General features: G+C 47.8%; 1 protein-coding gene across 1 annotated transcript in view; it reads left to right on the top strand.

Annotated features, from left to right (window-relative positions):
* Positions 1-14,118, top strand: part of LOC123764012 (cytosolic phospholipase A2) — a 69,206-nt gene that overhangs the window by 39,984 nt on the left and 15,104 nt on the right. Inside the window, exons 10-11 of the mRNA XM_069330165.1 lie at positions 4,030-4,168; positions 7,515-7,622. Of these exons, the coding sequence (XP_069186266.1) occupies positions 4,030-4,168; positions 7,515-7,622 (247 nt within the window). The remainder of the gene's footprint in view (positions 1-4,029; positions 4,169-7,514; positions 7,623-14,118) is intronic.

Here is a 14,118-nt window from a genome sequence, read left to right as displayed (position 1 = left end):
CTCAGGAAACCCTTGTGAGCTCAGTAGAACTCCAGGTTGCAATCCTTTTAGTATACCTTGTCATGGCCCTAGTTGCCTGGGGCCTGTGCGTGGGAATACCCAACACATAGGTTCGAACCCTCATCACGGCTCCTACGGATTTTCTCAATAATAACAATAATAACAATAAGAATAAAGGAGAATAATAATATTAATATAAACAAAAATTTTCTGTGGAGAGCCCCTTCGGCTCCCCGGAACTATACCGGGTTGATGTGTATATATTAGACCGTGGCAACAGTCAATCGAAGGAGTTCTAGGCCTACCAGGGACCAGAACCAGAACCTGGCCCCCACAAGAGAGGCACGAGGAGCAATGGCCAAAAGACACCCCCCATGTAATTGAAAGCAGTCTTTGCCTGCCATCTACCAGGTCAGGCACCCAGAAAGGTAGGAATTCCAAAAAAACTACTGCTGATCAAATAATTTGCAAAACAAAAGCCGAATTAGCAACAGAACTCCCCAATCAAAACCAAGGAAGCAAGCATGACGTCACCACAAATGACGTGCATCCGTCTGTGCACCCCCCCTCCCCGGGAGGGGGACAGGGGGGGGGTCCCAGACCTTCTCGCCAGCAATTATCCTCAGTTCAAGAGGCTGTTGTGTTGGTGACGGTCGATTGCTCTGGCTCCAATCTTTGAGCAGTGCTGCAGTGCGGTGTTATTGCTCTGTTTTGGTGGTGTATGAGCCAGACGTAACACAAGAGTACTGGGGCTGCATGAACTTAGGGCCGCCTTCCCTAGGTGCCCTGTAAGTACTGCCTTTGCGGCCTCAGGGTTATCTTCTATGAGCCGTTCAGGAGCAGCTATCTCTGTGTGGTTCTGTCGCTGCTCGGTGATTGCCCGCCCTTGGGGGTTCAGCTGGGGTGGTTCTTACTCTTGTTTTTCCTTGGGTTAGGAGGTAGTTTCGTCGCTGGCAGGGGTGCGAGGTACTGTGCAGCTGTCTGATACACGTATAACGACTGGTTCTGTTCTCCTGGAGACATTGTGCTTTTGCGGGGTTTTTCTTTTGTTTTGCTTGGCAGGGGTCTGCCTGGTGTGGCGGTAGGATCACTGGTAGGTTTTTGGTGGCCCTCCACTAGGTCCCCGTGCTTGCACATGTCGCAGAGGTTCAGCTTTTAGATTGTTTGCTTGGTAGCTCTGGGATAACCGATTAGCAGTACCTCGCCTGGGCGTCCCTTAGCAGTCAGCTTACGAGCCCTGGATACCCCCATTGGGGCTCAATGGTCCAATGTAGGAGACCTCTGAGTCCTACCTCGCCTTCTGCGAGTTTGAAGGTTTCTCTGTTTCCCAGTTTTGGGGTGACACTCACCGTTTGCCTCCGCCTTGCTGCTTGTTGGGGTCAGTGACACCTATGACCCGGAGTCCTGCGAGTGGTGTTCTTTGCTTGTACTTCATTCACCCAGTCCACTGAAACTGATATTTGGGTGCAGACAGCTTTAGTGTTGCATGCAAGGTGCGAGGTTGGTTGCTTTTCTGGATGCCTCGCAGCTGCCCCGCTGTATTATACTAGTAGTGAGACTCGGGTGGCTTCGGGGATTGCCCCTTCTGGATCAGCAGAGGAGGCATTCGAGCCTGGTCCTCCTGCCGGAGCTTTTGGGCCATGCCAGTGGGCCCCCCTCATCCCTGCTTTTCCGTTGGACTCTGCTTTTTCTCCAAAGGCAGAGGGTCTGGAGGACGGCTCGGCCCCAGGTCCTGACGTGGAGGATTCCGGTCCTGGGGAGGAGTTGATTTGGGGGGGCCTGGGCCCCCACTGGTCTCTGCTTGGGTGTTTGGTACCTTCGGCACGGGGCTTGTTGTTACAGGGGGGGAGGGTTTTCCTCTTCCCCTCCCTGTACGATTTGTTATGAGTTCGACTTCTCCCCGGGTTTGGGTCCGAGTTCCCTTGGGTTCTTCGGTTCCCTTCTTCTGGAGGTTTTTGGCTTCCTGCATCCTACTGAGGAAGGTGTGGGAGGCCCCTTGCAGCTTACCTCCTGCGAGACCCCGATTACGCCTGCATAATGAAGGCTTCTTTTTGAGTTTGGTTCCTCTTTTTCTTTATTGGGTGCGTTACAAGGTGCCAGAGTCTTTCTGGCTGGCAGACCGCCTTTTCTTCTTTGGGGGGGCTAGGCATTCATCCTGTCAAAATGCACACTTGAATGGCGACAGTTGCCTTCGGTCATTCAGGTTTTCCTGGGAGGGTGAGTTGGAGCACCACAAGGCGTGTTTGTTCGCTCCCATCCTTCCTTATGATGTCGGCCAGGTGCGGCTTCACGTGTTGGTTCCCTCCCTTTCGGCATCCCTGGTGGCCGAGGATTGTGCGCCTGTTGGCACTTGGCTTCGGTCTTGCGCTTCTTTTCTCTGCTGGAGCTGCCTTCATACTGTCTCGTGTTAGGTGTGGAGGAGCTGGGTTTCGGGCCAGGGTCTAGTGTACTTGATTCGGCAGCTTGGGCGACGGCTGCTTTGGTGAAGTTGTATGCGCCATTTCTGGAAGCGGTGTCTGTTCTTCGCTTCTCGCCTCGCGTGCTGACAGGCGGTGCTTGGTGCTGAGATCTCCTGTTCTCAGTCCTACATTGTGGCTTGTTGAGCTTAAACCATTGCTCCTTGTTTGTGTTACATCTGATCTTCTGAAGAAAATATCCATATCAACATCCTCTAATGTGTTCAGTATTTTTAAAGTTTCACTGAGATCCACTTTATCATGCTTGGTTTGCAGTGTTGATAGCCCTCTGGCCTTCAAGCATTTCTGATACAGGAGATGACTTAGCTCTGTAATGACTTTTGTTGCCCGGTGTTGCACCTTCTCCAGAGCAGTTATGTCCTTCTGGAAATGAGGTGTCCGTGCATGGATACAGTAATCCAAATGGGGGCACACCAGAGATTTATACAGTTGAACCATTACCTTCTTTTCCTTATAGTTAAAGTATGCTTGCTTATCCCAAAAGTTTGGTTAGCTTTTCTGACTGCTACACCCACCTGTTGTGCAACTTTTAATGAGTGGTGGATCTTAACCCCAGATCCCTTTTTTATCAGTCTGCTGTAATGTAATGCTATTAATTTGGTAGTTGTGGTGTGAGTTGTTTTGCCCCACATGCAGGGTCTTGCACTTGTTAATATTAAAAAGCATTTGACAGTCTTCTGACCATTTGTGGAATTCATGTAGATCTCTTTGTGAGGCTTCAATATCATTATAATTTCCCACTTTACCATATCTTTGTGTCATCTGCAAATTTGATGATGTGGTTTATAATATTCTCATCTATGTCATTGATGTACAGTATATGACAAAAAGGGTAGGTCTCAAAATGGACCCTTATGGCACCCCACTTATCACATTTCTCCATTCAGATTTCTTTCCATTTAGCACGACCATAACAATAAAATAAAGCAAAATATTAAGTAGCTTTATTTGTATGTTTGGATACAATAACTTTATTTGGTATGTTTGTACATGGTATGTTTGGATAGATTCAGTCTTGCAGTAAAACTCCTCACATACATTACTGTACTATAGTTTTTTGTTAAAATCTTTTTGGAAAAAATGGATGCTTCCTGCAACTGAAAATAATGTTACATATCAAATTTAAACAATGTATAACAATGTTTATACAGTACTCTAAGCATTATTTAAATTATTTAAATTAGCCTAGTGCAAAGCAATTAAATAAATTTAATGTTTTTCCTTCACAATTTAAATGTTTATTATTACAATATACAGCATAATTTAGTGGGATGTAAAAAGTCAAAATGTTCATTTCTTGTATTATAAACAGTTCAAACTCAACAAATTAGTACTGTATATTGTTTTTGTTTAAATGTGTGTGTCTGAAATTCAATGCTTATTACTTTCAATCAGAAGCTACATGTAACTGATTAATGGTCTAAATTTTGTCCTCTTGTAGGTTTGGGGTAAGTTATGATTGCTGTAAGCTGAAAGCCGACTGTATCCCACAGACTGTAGGTGAATTTTCATATCAGGAATACACATCTAACAATTATATTATTAATTTCAGGAGTGGGTAGAATTTTCTCCATATGAGATAGGCATTGCTAAATATGGAACTTTCATGAAGACACAAGACTTTGGAAACAAATTCATTGTAGGAAAAAAAATTAAGCATTTTGATGAATTTCCTCTCCACTTCCTGCAAGGTGAGACTTGTCTCTATGCTGAAATTGTTAATGCTGCATTGAAGCATCCAAAGTAATTTAATAGAATATAGTACATTATTTCCTTATTTCACAGGCTAATAACCATCCTATCTACAGTATTAATAACCAAGACCTCTATATCTGTAAAAGTAACAATTAACAACCCAACTGTTGTTTAACAACAACGATCTGTAAAATTAGCATTAGCAAATAGTATTTATTTTTAGACCTGGAGTGTTACAATGTCAAGAGACTTGTAATTTTGTAATTTCTTTTGGCTAATCTAATTTCCTGAGTGGCTGAGTTTGCTGCCCTTCTGTATATCTCATAATGTATGTTATTTTCTGTGGGAAGCCACATCAGCTCCATGGAGGTATTGGACTGATATTAGCTATATTAGTCTGAGGTTTCAGTCACATGGAGTTCTTATGCCTACCAGGAACCACGAGCCAGAACCTGGTTCCCTCAGGGAGGTGAAGGGAGCAGTGACATATGAAAACTCCACTCTTTGAGAGTACAGTATATTCACGTCTGCTATCGACCGGGATTAGGCACCCAGAAAGGTAGGCAGCCCAAAGCAAACCCCAACTGGTAGAAAATTGCAACCCAAGACCAAACAGAGCCCAAGAATTCCCCCAAAACAAAAACAAGGTAATAAGCAAATCATCATCAAACCAACCCACTGCTTGTTCGTGCCCCCTCCATGGGAGAGGGAGTGGAGGCCCTGCCCATTCGAGCTGGCCGCCTACTCACCAGTTCGGGGACTGAGCAAATGGAAGAAACACAGCTTACTGGAGGGAGGGAGGGTGCCAGGAAGCCTCCTGGGGCTCACCCTGAAAATGGCGTTTCATTACATTCAACGCTGGTTTTCTGTGGGGAGCCCCATCAGTTCCCTGAAGCTAGATACCCAAAGATAAGTAAAAGAGGGACTTACCTGGGATTTTGCAGAACTGCGTCGTGCCTCATGACGAAGACAAGACATCTGGCTGCAACCGACGGCCCAAAGCCACGCAAGACTACTGAGGGCCCGGAAAGTTCACGTGATAACAGGCGGCTAGGACTGATCAACCTCCAAAATCCCCAAGCCCAAATGCAGTCCAAGACATGTTCCCAAAAATAGTAGCGAGAGCCACAAACGTTCGAACATCATTGGCACGAGGGTAGACTACAGGCTGGCTAGACTAGATAACTTTGTGGACGACCTGAGAGACCCGAGTCCTGGAACAGGGAACGAGGGATATCGAATCAACTCATAGTGCATCCCCGGACACAGAACCCAAGGTATGCAGGTAATGGCGTAAAGCCGCAAGCCTGCAATCACATTTTTCACCAGAAAAGCAGACTGCTGCAAACGAACAAAACATCCACCAGGACCAAAAGAGCAGAAACCCCTGTGCCGGAGGAGAGCATGAAGCTCACCAACCCGACAACCAGAGGCCAAAGCCAACAAAAACAAAGCATTTTGAAAACAATCTTGGATGGAAGGGGTCACAACAAACCAAGGAGAAGAGAGAAAAGAGAGCACCCGATCCAAAAACCAGGACATCTCAGGTGGCACATGAGCAAACTGGAGGTGGAAAAATGCACGAGAAAGCGTTCGGAATGGAGCCGAAGTGACATCCATGCTGAACTCAAGCTGTAGTGGCTTCGCCAGTGCCACACGATAAAAGGTGACAATTTTCAGCAGCTTGGTCCTGAAAGAGCCAAGAAAGGAAAGACAAAACAACATAAACAGAAACAGAAGTCAACCTATGAAGAGAAAGGAAGAAGCAAAAAGAATGCCATGAGACTTCACACTGTTACTGAGAAGAAGACTGCAAGTGAGACACCATGAGAGAACCCACCTGATTACTATACAAGTGGTGATGCACACACGTCAGAAATACCAGATGTGAAGAGTAGAAGAGTAGGTCAAACCAGCAAGGTACTTCACCGGCACGATCTGCTGAAAGAGGCGGAGCCACATAAAACGTCCCGGGTTCAGACACCGAACAAACAGCGCCTGAAACCAAGGCTGGGCTGGCCATCATGGGGTCAGAAGGAGGACCCTCCTCCTGATAGGACTCCAGCCGAGCCAGAACCCAAAGCAACAGCTGGACCAGGGGGTAAGAGATACAGGTAACCCTACCTCGACCAGTCCCGCCGAAAAGGGTTACTGCAATGGCTATGCAGTCGGGGAAGGGTGCCACATACACTGAGAGGCACCACATACCCACTTGAGGGACGAAGTTATCTTGACCACACTCAAGCAAACTCACTCAAGTGTGAGCCGACGGAGTAAAGGGAAGAAACCTGCCCCACCAGGCCCGATCCTCCGAGAGGAGGCGGCGCGGCCCAATGCCACCCCTAGTAAGAGGATATGACCCGAAACGCCCATGAATCGTGGGACCAGGTGTGGGTAAACAGAGCCAGCCTCCCCCCAGCGTTCCATCAAGGGGCGATCCGCAAAAAGGCCTGCACCCATTTCGAGAAGCCGACTTACGAGCAGAGTCGGTGCCGACCAGTCACAAATCAGTCACCAGCCGACCGACCGACCTATAGAATTGATTTTTCATAAACTCTAAACGTTTGGAATTATAAATGTTTGTTGTCTAAATTTACGCATATTTCAAATGCCATATTGAATTTTTTTTTACAGTAAACTATACTGAAAACCTATATTCTAATTATATGAAAATGAAGATCATATGCTATTCTGAGAGCATAATAACACCAAATGAACAGTTAGTGATATTTTTATATTTTTGCAGCCGATTTCAAAATCTGAAGTTTTCAATATTCAATTTTATAATTATTTTTTATTTTCTTGTTTTTCGAGTTACACTGGTATCATTTAGACAGAGTTGGAGCATTTCCTAGCAGATTATTCACAAAAAATTGAAAGAGTTTCAGAAAATTTAAAAAACTGAGCTCAATGTCACACACCATATGAGGTTTTGCGCAGTTTAAGGTTAAGTTTATAAACTGCTAATATCTGCTATGTATAAACTTAAGAAAATTGTAGTCCTTCTGTTTATTTATTCAAAATTACTATTGCTTCTCTGTTGCAATTGCTGCTGTCAATTCAACATGTAATTATTGTCATTATTTCTTCTCCTTCAGTTCAGTTCATGATTTTATCTCAATTAGACTTAAATCTTAGTTTTTAAGCTTTTCCCACATATTGCTCAAAATGGTGTGTGTATTAGTGGCTTTAGGCATAATATATACTAGCTCTATCTAGAAATCCAACATTCTACTTGTAACTCGGTATGCAAGTATATACTTTTACTTATATAAAATATTTATTTATTTACTATATATGCCACAGTGTTATGAGTAAGTAGTAAGAAGAGCAACATTTCAGGAGTGTGGGGCAGCGCCTTCACAATACTCATCAAGAGGCTGGTGATGGAAGGGGGGAAGAAGGACATTGTGCAGATCATGAGAGATGCTCAGAAGGACGAAATGGAAAGTAAGTACTGCCACTTAATTATAATTTTAATATTAATGTTCATTTTCATAATTTCCCCCAAAATATATGCATCCAATGTGGTTTTGTGTATGCTTATTTTCTGTGGAGAGGCCCTTCGGCTCCCTGGAGCTATACCGGGCTGATGTGTATATACAGTGGGGCCTTGATTTATGATGGTATTCAGTTCCCAAAGACATATCGTGAGTCGAAACAATTTTTCCCATAAGAAATAAGGGAATTTAATTAATCCGTTCCCCATCCCCAAAAATATTAACTTAAAAATACAGTTTATACTGAATACAATTATTTTCTCTAACTACAATACAGTACATATGTTTACCTTACCTTTATGGAGGACTCTTGATGGTGTATGGAAGATGGTGAGGAGGGGGGAGGAGGAGAGGTGTTACTGTTTGGACGGGGAGTCCCCTTCCATTATAACAAACATCAGGCAGTGATGATATCTCTCGGGTACTCTCTCCTACGTTTTTCCTGCATACCACTGGGACCTGGTTGTGGTTCACTGCTTGTTTGTCTCACTAAAAATTTGTCTAGCGACACTTGTTTTCCCTTCGTTTTAACATTTGTCTGTAGTGATGCATCACTGAAAAGGTTAAGGCAACAGCCTACTGCAGCTTGATTTGGGTGAGTCATTGCTCGGGTGTTCTGCCTCCCTTGTTCGCCTTAGGGTAAGGGGCAGTTTTGCACTGGTGGGGTGCAGGGTGCTGTGCAGCCTGTTTTTACCTATATGGCGGCCGGCTCTGTTCCGCCTGGGTGCGCTGTCCTCTTGCGGGGTTTTCTTTTTCTTTTTGTTTATCTACCTGGTGGAGAGTCTGCCTTTGTTCTTGCCCCCTGTGTCCCTTGTGTTCTGAATATGTTATTCTGGTGGTTCCCCCTGCTAGATCCCCGTGAGTGTACATGTCCCGGGGGTTCAGTTTTTAGAAAGTTGTTTGGTAGCTTTGGGCACCGGTTAGCAGTACCCTGCCTGGGATTACCTGAGTGTGAGTCCTATTATAGTAAATGCTCGGGACCCTTGGAAACCCCTGGGGGCGCACGGGTCCAATGGATGTGATCCCGGAGTCTCCCCTCGCTTCCAGCGAGTTTGAGGGTTGCTCTCACCCCTTGTCTCAGGGTGACTTTCGGTTTTGCCTCCGTCTGCTGCCTGTGGGGTCGGTGACACCTTCGACCCGGAGTCCTGCGAGTTTTGTTGCTCGTTGTGGCTCGGTTACCCAGTTGTGTGCTGACTAACGGGTGCAGGCAGCAGGGGCATTGCACATTGAGCTTTGGTGGTGGCAACGCTTTCGTTTGCTTGCTTCCCAGGAGCCCCAGGGCTGCCCCGTTTTGGTTCGTGTTGGGACTTGGGGGTGTTGGTTGCTTCGGTTCCTTCCACGCCCCCTTGTCTTTCCCCTGGATCCCCCCTTCCTGCCTCCATCCGGTTCCTTACCGTCTGTAGGTTCGGGGCTGGGTTCGATGGTTTTGAGACTTGGGCGGTCTCGGGAAATTCCCCTTCCGGGGTAGTGACGAGGCATTCAAGCCTGTTCCTCCAGCCGTGTTGTAAGAGTCTGCTAGTGGGCTCCTTTCCTTAGTATTTTTGCGGCTGCCCCGGTTTTCTGGTACAGCCAGGGCTTTGGGGAGGACGACTCGGCCCCGGGGCCTGTCGTGTGGGTTCCCAGGGCTGACTTGGGGGGCCTAGGCCCCATAGGACCCCGGGGGTGTTTTTTTTCTCTCCTCTAGGCGGGGCTTGCGATTATGCGGCGTATGGTTTTTCCTCTCCCCTCGCCGTACGAGTTGCTGGGCGTCGGCCCCTCCCTGAGCTTGGTTCTTTGTCCTTTGAGTCAGTTGTTCCGTCCTGTAGGTGGGTGCTCTTCTCTGTTGCTCTTCCCCTTTATTTTTTGGAGGACGGGGTATCTTCATCATGTTTCCCCATTATTGGGGTTCTACGTGACTTTTGGTCTCGGGTGCAACTGGGCCTTTGTGTGCCTTCGGGACTGGTGTTTGCTTCTGTGTTCTCGAGGGTTCGGGTAGGTTTTCGCTACTTCCTGTATTATTGGAACGTCTGTCGGCTCCTAGTCCGGGTCGCCTACTTTGGTAGGTTTGGGCTACTTGTAGCCCAGTTGGGCTACTTGTGGCCCGGTTGAGTTCCCATTGGGCTCCTTGTCTTCGCTTTGTTGGCCGGTTATGTTATCGCTGCTTCATCTTTTGGCTCCTGTACCATGTGATGGGTTGTTTTTCTAATTAGCGGTTCCCTAGGGTTGCGTTCTGTTTGGCTACTTTTCTTGTGCAGTAGTCCTTGTTGGTGCCTTTCCGCAGAGCGGGTTGTGCGGTTCAGCCAGCGTGTCCTGCACATGCACCATGGGAGTTTGTTTTGGTCTGGGCGGTGTGTTTCAGTGCTGGTGTTTTGCGCGCTTTTTTATCGGGTGCTTTGCCTCTCGCTCTTCTCCTTTCGCCGATATGTGCCCCATCGCTCCGGGGTGTCCTGGATTACAGCTGTGGGGAGGACGCTGAGGTTTTCCCTGTGTCATGGGTGTGGGCCTCCTCCTCCGCCTCTACCCTGCTCTCCTGCGTGTCCGGCTCTGGCTTCTTCACCTGGTGGTGCTCCCGGGATCTTCTTGGCACTGTTGGGTCGTATCACGTTCGTGCCTCCGTTCGACAGGTGAGTTTCTGCGATCTGGCGTCTTTCGGCCAGGCGCTGGATGCGGAGATGTTTATATACCTGTCTTTATTTAGGTATATTTATGTACAAATGAGACCGTCAGCACACCGGTGACTGTCCCTTTTCAACCCTTCCAGTCCCACTCATAGGCATGTCCAACCCATGCTAGAGTCATTCGGGGGACCTACCTCTTTCATGTTATGAGGTGTGTGGGTTGTGGTGCTGGTTATGTTCTCACCTGGTTGTGCTTGCGGGGTTTGAGCTCTGGCTCTTTGGTCCCACCTATATAGAAGTACATGCAGGGTAGTACCAGTGGAGAGCAGTGGTGCCATAGACTGAATCGGGGAACACTGTATAAACATCAGAGGTCTGCAGTTGTTAAACGTCCTACCTGCGAGCATAAGACATATTGCCTGTACATCCGTGGACATCTTCAAGGATCAAGGATCCTTGAAGATAGAGGACATAGAGGATCCAGACCATCCTGGCTGTGATGGGTACGTGGGTCTGCGGGCCACTCCAAGCAACAGCCTGGTGGACCAACCTCTTAAAAGTCAAGCCTAGCCTTGGGCCGGGCCTGGGGAGTAAATGAACTCCCAGAACCCCATCGAGCAGGTATTGAGCAGGTATCTCCACCGTCGGTCGCCTGGTGTGCAGGTTTCTGGGCCTGCTGGGTTCTGTCGTGTCTCCGTTGGCCCTGTCTGGGTCAGCCTGGAGTCTGCCTGCTCCGTTCTCTGCCTTTGCAGAGACAAGTTGCTGCATACATGTTGCGTGTTGCATGTGGTGCATGTTGTTGCTGCACGTGTGCCTTGGTAACGTGTTTCGCACTGGCATGCCCTTGTTCCTGTGTCAGGTTGTGGTGTGGCACTTTGCTGCTGTTTTTTGCCTGTGGCTTGCATATGGGGGTTTGCTTGTGTTATTTTTTGTGGTCTTTGGGTACCTGGCTTGGCCCTTCCATGTGCGTGGGGTTCTGTCCACACCTGATTGTCCACCCCTGGTTGTGTTTCTTGGGGTTTGAGCTTTGGCTCTTTCGTCCTGCCTCTCCCCTGTCGCTTCCCTGGCATCTCCTTTGCTCGGTTTTGCCTGCACTTGCTGCTGTATGGGGGGGGGTGGTCGGTTTCCGCCACTTCCCTTCCTTGTGCGGTTCCCTTTGTTTCCTCCTTTGCCACAGGGGTTTTCTTTGTGCGTTCCTTGGGCGTTCCTTCAGCCTGTGTCATATGGTACACTTATGTGTCTTGGTCTGTTTCCGTTGCTCGTACCCCTTGGTTTGGGTACTGTTCTGGTGGCAACCCTTACACCTTCTTCGGTTTTCCTGGCTTGCCCTGCCTGTTGGCTTTTCAGGGTCTTGCGATGTCTCGCGTCGGACCCGGCGTTTCTGGTCTCCTGGCGGGCTTGCTCGCATTGGGGAGCTTTCTGTCGGCAGACATTCCATCTCCTTTTTGTCGGCTTGGGCTTTGGTGGTCACTCCCGAGATCTTCACGTGGCTCCGCCTTTTCCTGGGCTCAGATGAGCCTTGTCGGGGCTGATTATGTTCTGCCTCACGTGTCCCGCCTCCAGTTGGTGGTCTGGTGGCTTTGTTGTTGGTGGTCCACCTGCATGCTTCTTCTTGGCGGCAGTATGGGGTATTTTGGCAGTCCTTCCTTTTCATCCTGTACCTTCTTAGGTGGCTACGGTTGTTAGCGTCAGCTTGGTTTTTCTGGTGGGGGTTGGGAGCCGCCGTCTTGCCACATACTGTCGCCTCGTTTCATGCGGCGCTGGCGGAGCCGCTTCGGCTTACTTTCAATCTTGGTTTTGCTTCTGCACCGGTAGTAAGCTGTCTCGTGCATTGTTTCACCATCCTGGTCTCTGGTCTTTTGTTTTGTTGTTTTGTACGTGTGCCGCTTACAACGTCCTAGTCTCTGGTCAGCATGCTCTGTCTTCTCCTCGGTTGGTGGTTCCCCTTCGGTTCCGGTTTGTTTTTCGTCTGCTCTTTTTCCTGTTGGCATTTGCCTCTGGGGGTCGGGTCGCTGGGCTTCTTGCTCTCCTCTGCAGGGGTTTTCTGCTCCTTCGGTCTTGGCATTTTGGTTGTTCGGTGGTAGCAGTCTCCATCTTTTCTGGCACGGGATGGGGCTGCTGCGTTCCGGAAGGGTCCTTGGTTTGTTGGTGCTTGGTTGGTCGGGCCGGGGGGGTGTCGTGTTTTGTGTTCAGTGGCGGCCCTCCACTGTTATTTGCATGCCGCGGCCTCTATGTCCAGGGCGCGCTTTGAGTTGATCCGGTTCCGTTCTTCCCTGTTCGCGGGTGAAGGTGTCCCTGGTTGTCCGCCATGTTATTGCGGCTAGCCTGCCTGTGCTCTTTCCCCATGCCCATGACGTTCGTGGCTTCACTGCTCTTGCTGCCATCTGGGCGGCATGTCCTTGCTGTCATTCGGGCATGGATCTTTTGGTGTTTGTACAGGGGCCTTGCTGCTCGTTGTCTCGTGTTGTTCCCGGGCCCTTTCGGGGCTGTGTCACCTTGGGTTGGCGTTTGCTGCCGGTTGTCTCGCTTTCGTTGAGGGGTGCGTGGTGTCTGCCTCCCAGTTCCGTCCCTTTGACCTTCCTCTGTGGGTAGTTAGCTCCGGGGAGCCGACGGGGCTCCCCCCAGAAAACCAGCATTGAATGTAATGAAACGCCATTTTCTGGGTGAGACCTGGAGGCTCCCCGGCAACCCTCCCTCCCTCCCTCCTGTCAGCGGTTTTTCGCGTGTTTTGAAATCCAGCCTCAGAACTGATGGGTGGATAGCCGGCGTGAGAGATCTGGGTCTCCCCCTTCCCCCTCCCGGGGAGGGGTGAGCTACGCAGACAGTGGCACGGTGACGTGTGACGTCATACTAGTTTGCTTGTTTTCTGTTGGGGAGTTCTATCCACTAGTTCGGCTTTTGGTAGCAATTTTAACCAGAATATGGGTTTGTTTTGGAATGCTTACCTTTCTGGATGCTTGACTCGGTCGATGGCAGACAATAGAATGCTTCCAACCACACAGGGGTTTCTATAGGCCATTGCTCCCATTGCCTCTCTGAGGGGGCCAGGTTCTGGCCGTGGTCCCCGGTAGGCCCTAAGAACTCCATACACATGACTGATGCCAAAGTCTGACATTAGCATATCAGCCTGGTATAGCTCCGGGGAGCCTCCAGGTCTCACCCAGAAAATGGCGTTTCATTACATTCAATGCTGGGTTTTTTTATTTTTTATAGAAAATGGAGTAGCCTTCCTGATGTACACTGAATGAACCTTATTTTGTATTTTTTTTTTAATATTTTCATTTTTTTTATTTTTTTATTTTTTTATAGAAAATGGGGCATCCTACCTGACATACACTGAACGAATGTTTTGACATTTCTTCTTTTTTCAAAATTTTAAATTTATTAACAATTTTCTAAAAAAAAATAATCAATGCTTTGTAACATTACAGCAGTCATCCTTTTATATCCTAGCATCATTAGCATCTTTAAAAAAAAATTCATTGATTTGTATCGTCGGAGGCATCTGAGAATTTGCAAGAACCAGCAGGAACGCTAGGAGGAAGCTCGTCAGTCAGTCGAGACAAATTTTCTGCGAGTGGCTTGCTCGTTACCTGAAATGCTCGTAGATGGAGCCGCTCATCACACCAGGTTCCTCTATGTAAGGTTTAAAATCTATATAACTCTTATGAGTACTCTACAGTATACAGTACAATACTGTATTCATAAATTTTAATTTTTAATTTATTATTTTGCCCATTTATCTTTGGGTTGTTTTGAGAGGATGTGCATTCTCTTCACCTCTCACCTTCCAAAGATCTTTGTATTATTGGAATAGTACTGTACTTGCAAGATCTTTTTTTTTCTTTT

This window comes from Procambarus clarkii, chromosome 23 (assembly GCF_040958095.1).
Source record: "Procambarus clarkii isolate CNS0578487 chromosome 23, FALCON_Pclarkii_2.0, whole genome shotgun sequence".
NCBI classification, from domain to species: domain Eukaryota; kingdom Metazoa; phylum Arthropoda; class Malacostraca; order Decapoda; family Cambaridae; genus Procambarus; species Procambarus clarkii.
The sequence above is the reverse complement of the archived record's forward strand: the minus strand, read 5'-3'. Positions and strand labels throughout refer to the sequence as shown.